Source organism: Capsicum annuum, chromosome 2 (genome assembly GCF_002878395.1).
Source record: "Capsicum annuum cultivar UCD-10X-F1 chromosome 2, UCD10Xv1.1, whole genome shotgun sequence".
NCBI classification, from domain to species: Eukaryota; Viridiplantae; Streptophyta; class Magnoliopsida; order Solanales; family Solanaceae; genus Capsicum; species Capsicum annuum.
In genome coordinates, this window is record NC_061112.1 from 37,693,247 (window position 1) to 37,700,721 (window position 7,475).

The window sequence follows — 7,475 nt, forward strand, 5'->3', positions numbered from 1 at the left end:
TTTTTTACTAGTGTGGTCGCTATTATTTTAATTAATTAATTAATTAATTAATTTACAAAAGCGACCACATGTGGTCAATTTTAAAAAAGCTACCACTAGTTTTTCGACCACGCATTTTGGTCGATTTTGTTGTTGCAAAAACAGAAAAACTGACCACATGTGGTCGGTTTTTGTGGCCAATTTTCTTGTTTTTTTCTAGTAGTGTCATTAACCCTTCATCATGTGTTGTTCGTCATATATTTTGTGTTCATGAAACATATTTTCCAACACCACCCAGTCCTCGTGCTCCAACAATTATCCTAGAATTCTCGTACTCTTAGGTTGGCTTCGTTTCAGTGGCGGAACCACATTGAATTGAGGGGGTTTGGATCCTTCGTTGAAAAATTATACTATTTTTATATGGCCAAAAATATTTTTATAGATATATATAATAGATGTTGAATCCCCTTCGACTAATCGGTATATTTATATCTGAACCCCTCAATGAAAATTCTGGCTCTGCCACTACTTCGTTGGGTTCTTCAAGAAAAGTTTACTACTCATTGTCAGTAGTAGCACAAGCCTTTCTCTTCTCATTTTCTCACTTGTTTTTCCCTTGATCATCCGCCTTGCGGATCTTAATTTAAGCCGGTCTTCACATGCATATAAAACGGCGCAAATTAGTAAATCTTCATATAAAATCTTTAACTTCATATAAATATCATATCAAATAAGATCATAAAACTCATGAAATATTTAACAATCATCTGTAAGACACAATAGAAGTTAGTATTACGAAGTCAGATTGTCTTGGATTGAAGAAGTCGTACTCGGTATTTTGTTTCCTATGTTCATCAAAAATCATACTTAGGGTCTTTTGATAGAGTGTGTTAGAAAATCTAATGCATGTATTATTCTTTTGTATTAGTAATACTTTATTTGATACATTTTTTAACCTATGTATAACTAATGTTTGTATTAGTTACACACTCTATTGTGTATTAAACAATGTATTACTAATACTATCATTTTTCTATGTGTTACTAATACAAAGAGTTTTAATACATGTATTAGCTTACTAAAAGACAAAATTGCCCCTCAAATTCTACTAAAAAAATTTTTCCAAATCATTTCCAAGCTCAGGTTATAGCATAATTCGACAATGGAGTTTTATGAATTCTTCTGAAAAAACACTATCCTCGAAAAATTGAAGCAAAGTAGAGAAAGGTAAGAGAGAAGCGTAATTTTTGGAAAATGAGAAAATTCGATCCATGGCCGATCTTTTTCCGTTGGGAATGGAGCCGCAACTGGCCATTCCTGGTGGGTTTTGTCGTGACTGGCACTATCATCACCAAGATGTCCCTCGGCTTCACTGAGGATGATGCAAAGAACTCTCAATTTGCTCAGAGGCATAAGAATTAAATCTCGTCATCCTTAAACGTGTTGTTGAATGGAGGCTACCTTGACAACCCTTTCTTCTTTTGTACTACTTTTTTATGGCTATCGAAGACAAATTTTGAATTGCATAAAATATCTCCTGAATAATTAGTGGAGAAACTAATGTTACTGAAAGTTGTTATTTAACTGAAAGTTGAGTTTTCTGTTATGACTAATCTAAAAATTTACCTCTCAAAAGAAAAAAAAATTGAGAAAAGAGGATTTGAGTTTGAAGTTTTGGATTTACTTAAGGAATTGGTGGAGGGATTGAATGTTGAAGGTCCCAATTTTGTTGATCTAGCTTTAATAAATGAAAAATAGACAAAGAAAGTGTAAAGGATATTTTTGTCAACAAATATTTTCTTATAAAAATTATACAATATATATTATTTCTAACAAATCAAACCAAACAATGTATAAAAAATAATGTCAGCATAACTAGCGTAAGCACAACTACTACCATCATTACTAATGCAAGCATTACCAATAAACTCTATTCAACATTATTCTTGTATACTCTACCAAACGATCCCTTGGTATTTTTCTACGTTTATTAAAAAATCTGTACAAAGAATCTATTTTTTGGTGGACGTGAAAAAGGAGACGTCCCTTTTTAACATGTAAGTAATGAAGTTTGATAGTTTTATGGGCTCACAGACACAATTCTGAGGTGTTTATTCGTCTCTCTTTCTAACTATTTTCTCTTTTCTTTTTCTTCCATTCGTTTTGGGGAATCTGTCTATTAAGTAAAATTTAAGAATATTGAGTTCTGATTTTATTATGTATCCATCAGAATATTAAATGGAATAATGGTGTCAAATGTGTTTTTCTAAAAACATACAGACAATCGGTAAAGGATTATTATTAAATGAAAAATGTTCAAAATTTAAACAATCGCAATCGTTTATTTAAATTTAATTTGTCAAAATTTAAATCGACGAATTTTAGAGGTACATCGATGTTTGTTTCATATACAGATATAAAAACATGCACTCTTTGGCATTTCACCTCTCTTCTCACTTGTCCCCCTCCTCCAACAATGACCAACTGATCTAGATTCCCCAAGCCTTGCTCACCGGCGAACAATGAGCTCCCCGGCTAGCAATGGGGATATTTTTATTTTTAGTTTTTGCTTTTCATTGTCATTGTTTTGGATTCCTTTAGTTATAAGTTTAGGATTTCGTTAATTTTGCACTGATTTTTCTTAGGTTAAATTTAAATTATTTTTTATTTAAAGCCTTGCTTTACTAGCTTTACCCTTCAACTAACCTTTTCATTGCCACAAAAGAGTAGTGATTCAACTTGCTGGGATCTCTTCTGCATAGACCTAGGGCCATTACTCAAATTAGTTAGGGCATGTACTATCAAGATATTAAACCTGTTTTCTTCTAAAATGTATAAAATGTTGTTCTCTCGTATAAATAAAGCACAATTTTCTTGGTCTTTCACTCGAGATGAACACTGTGTGGTCCATGTCAAAAGTGATATATATATATTTTTGTAAAAAGGTGTTATCCAGTCTAGTGTTTAAATAGGATGCTTAATACAATTTAATTATAGATGGAATGAAGAACCTAGAGATCGTGATCTAGACTCTAGTTGTCTTTAAGATTCTTCTATAATAAAGAATTTTTATATAAATGGACATCTCACTCAGGTATTCCCTCCGATAATTCCATTCTAATTATGTTTTCATTCTTCAATCTGTCATCTTTTTATTATTTTGAACAAAAAAATAAAAGACTGTTTTGTTTACTTCTAAAAATACAAAATCAACGACAAAAAGCGCAAAATACATATACAAAAAGTTGTCTTTTTGTATTCCTCTTTTAAAAGTGTTGAAGTGATCACTTAAACTCTATAATATTTAGCATAACTTCTGTAGTATTTTTCTTTATAGATCAACAAAATATCGAGAATCATTTGGTTCACAAACTAGTTATGAAACGCTTACAATGAAGGGGTCATTTATGCGGTGAACAAAAATTTAATGATTGTTGCACGGTGATTAATAATGAACTATATTTTTCTTAGTAATAATGAAAGGATTGTAATTTAGGAATTACTTAAAGTATTTTGTCTTTAAATAGTTTAGTTCTTGTATTGCTAATATGTGTATTAGCAATATAAGAACTCATTGATAGTTCAGTTGGTTAACTATCTAAATTTTCATATTATTGATGAGAGTTCGATTTCCCATCTTATAATCTCCTCCCCATTTCCCCTTCCACCACCTCCTATATGTAATTAACCAAAAAAAATTAAAAGAGAAAACCCATTGAAATAACTATTTAATAGAGTTAACCAAATATTGCATCAGTTATGAAGAGATTATATTTTCTTAAGCAGCAAATCAAATGATAAGTTAGTTATGAGCTAATTATTTTTCTAAATCAAGCTTTATATTATCTTATGCGTGATTTTATATAGAAATTAATTTTATACTAAATTACTAATATACGATCAACTAGAAACCCTTTATATGTTATGGGAAGTAGGATGTGTATCCTACGCCAAGTACGTAAATATGTATGATGCAACGTTTTATGCAAAGATTTAATGTTTATTGAAGGGAATTAATGGTCCAAAAGTGAGAGAATAAATTCACAAGGACAATTGGTATGGTCCTTCAATTTCAGTCAAATTAAGAACTTGTTTGTGCATTCTCGTCCTTTCTTTTCTTGGAAAGCATATCAATTACGTATTAAACAATTACTACGTCAAATCTGCCCTTAATTTGAACAAATTACAATTTTTAACTGCTAAGTCAACTTTTGCATATGCTTTTTCTTTTCTTATACACTCATTTTAAATGGTTGCACAATAATTAAATCAATATTGTAAGATTCCTAAACGGTAAAAGCAGAAAATTTATTTACTGGTCAACTTTAAATAATATACTGAAGGAATAGCATTAAAAAAAAAAAAGTCCCAAATTGACATTTTCAAAAAAGAAAAAAAGTAGTTTTGCTCATCACGTAAATACAAAAACCAATAATCTACTTTTTATTTTAGCTCCTTTTGTCCCATTATTAGTGGCGTAAATTGTACCGTTCAGATGGTTATTTTATAAAATTTATATAGTATTAAATTTTTAATAATTTTATTTTATATAATTATAATTAGATTTTTTAAAATCGTTCCATCATCTCAATCGTGTATGGCTTGGACAAAAACTATCTACAAGTTGTTTGGTAGGAGGTATAAGGTGGGATATTCCATGGATAAACTCTATACCATATTTGGGATGATATAATAGTATTGTGGGACTAATTTATACCATTAGTGGATTGTTTGATTGGAAAAAAGTTATTTCGGAATTAGTTATCTCGAGATTACTTATCCCACCATGTATATGGGATAACTTATTCCATCACTATGGTGTAAATGGTGGGATAAATAATCTCACACCAAACATGGGATAAAATAGTCCTTCATTTTATCCCGAGATTATTTATCCTTTATACCTCACACCAAACAACATATCTCATCCTATCCTATAAACCATGAGACTATTTTATACCACCTTTAATTTGATATAAAATAGTTCAGAGATTATAATCCGAGGATAATCTAATCGACATACCAAACATTATCGTTTAAAAGATTATGAATCAAGAATAATGATTCAACTCATTATCTACAGTGGTGTAAAAAAATATTAAGAAAAGATAAAAATACATAATTCAAATCGCACGAGCGGAAAAAAATCAATCGGCATAAACTCAAGAATCAAGTCTATTTAATTATTCAATAAAAGAAATTTAAGGGCAAAAGAGAAAAAAAAATATCTAATAGCTTGGAGTTTGCTACGTACACAAGATCGTTGGAGTACCTTGTAGCTTACTAGTTACTATTCGAGAGTAGAGATGTCATAAATAATTTCGTTTTGACAATAGTAGTATAAAAAATTTTAGTTTCGGACTTCGAGTGTTAATTATGTTACCGCTATAGTCGCTTTCATTTCCCCAGATCTAAGGGAGAAAGTTTAATATCTATTTTTCTTAAACTTAATATATATAAAAATATTTTACACATATTATTTGGTACGACTCGATTATTTTTTGATCAATTTTTATAAAATAAAAAATCTATCTCATATTCGGTATAGTTATTAATATATATAAAATCCATCAGTTTTATCATAAGAAATTCAAAAATAGATTTGGTATTGTACGATTCGGATGATTACATCAGTTTTTTGAAAATCATTGACACCCCTACCATAAACCATGAGACTATTTTATTTGATATAAAATAGTTCAAAGATTATAATCCGAGGATAATCTAATCGACATACCAAATATTATTGTTTAAAAGATTATGAATCAAGAATAGAGATTTATCTCATTATCTGCAGTGGTGTAAAAGAATATTAAGCAAACACAAAAATATATAATTTAAACCGCACGAGCAAAAAGAAATCAATCGGCATGAAACTCAAGAATCAAGTCTACTTAATTATTCAATAAAAGAAATTTAAGGCCATAAGAGAAAAAAAAAATATCTAATAGCTTGAAATTTGCTACACAAGATCGTTGGAGTACCTTGTAGCTTACTAGTTACTATTTGAAAATAGAGATGTAATAAAGAATTTCGTTTTGACAATTGTAGTATAAAAAAATTTAGTTTCGGACTTCAAGTGTTAATTATATTACCGCTATAGTCGCTTTCATTTCCTCACATCTAAGGAAGAAAGTTTAATAACTATTTTTCTTAAACTTAATATATATAAAAATATTTTACACATATATTATTTGATACGACTCAATTATTTTTTGATCAATTTTTATAAAATAAAAAATCTATCTCATAGTCGGTATAGTTATTAATATATATAAAATCCATCAATTTTATCATAAGAAATTCAAAAATTGATTCCACATTGTACGATTCATATGATTACATCAGTTTTTTGAAAATCATTAACACCCCTACCATTAACTAATGTCGCGTTGCTAACTTAGGCAACCCACTGAACGGCATATAAAAGTAAAGCAACTTCCTAGGGAACGTGGAAAAAAAGAAATATAAAAAAATACATATTGAAAAGTATAATTCTAATTTCTTTGGGATGATGAGATAATTTCTTGCGGTAAAATTAGAAAGAATTAAAGCAAAGAAAATTCAACTAGTGTACACGTTGTATATGGTATATGGCATTAATAATAACAACAACAATAATATATATATATATATATATATATATATATATATATATATATTACTGTGTGTACGTTATATTATTATATCTTACTATATAATTTAAATAATGAAGAACATAACTACCACTTGCATCTTTTATTTCAGGGTTTCAGCATAATGATCAATGTTTTCTTAGATCTTTTATATAACAAAAAACGTTAAGTATACCCTCGAACCTTTAAAAATGGTATGAAAATATCTTTCGTTATATTTTTAGGTTGACAATGTTCTTGCGTCATACTTCAGGGATATATATATATATATATATATATAAAAGACCACATAAATTTGGATGATTTTATTTTTTATCCTTCCGCATCCATAATGTCAATTTTTAACTTAAATTATGTTTAGAAATATTAAAAGAGTAATTTGAAAAAGTTTAGAAATTTTTGAAAGGGGTTCGAGGTCATTTTGGAACTCTGAGGCAGTGAGGGTCTGCGATATTAACGTGCCACGGAGGTTAACCTCGATGATATTGCCGTGGCACGGAGGCTAACCTCCGCGACAATGGCGTGCCATGCTGATGTTTTAATTTCGTCCAATATGTTTTATTCACTTGGGTTGAGGGGATTTTAGTCTTTTTACCCCTTGCACGACCTTATAACATAAAATAACCTCATTTCCTTCAACTTTCAAAGATCAAATCATTCTCTTTCTCTCTCAAACTCAAAACCATGAACATTCAAGAATTTTACAGTGAATTCAGCATCTAAGCTCCAAACTTCAAATTTTTTTCAACTTCTTATGTATTTCAGGCATGTATCTCATTCTCAAACTTTAATTTTACATTGTGACACTTATTTAATCATTATTCATGTGTTTTAAATTGATGAGTTTGAAATTGGGTTGGG

At 29.4% G+C, this 7,475-nt stretch overlaps 1 protein-coding gene across 1 annotated transcript; it reads left to right on the top strand.

Moving 5' to 3' along the window:
- Nucleotides 1-1,233: 1,233 nt before the first annotated feature.
- LOC107860897 (ATP synthase small subunit 6, mitochondrial-like) lies at nucleotides 1,234-1,530 on the top strand. Its single transcript, XM_016706351.2, has one exon. It carries the CDS (start codon nucleotides 1,234-1,236, stop codon nucleotides 1,399-1,401), a length of 168 nt encoding a protein of 55 aa, XP_016561837.1. The 3' UTR covers nucleotides 1,402-1,530.
- Nucleotides 1,531-7,475: the final 5,945 nt, after the last annotated feature.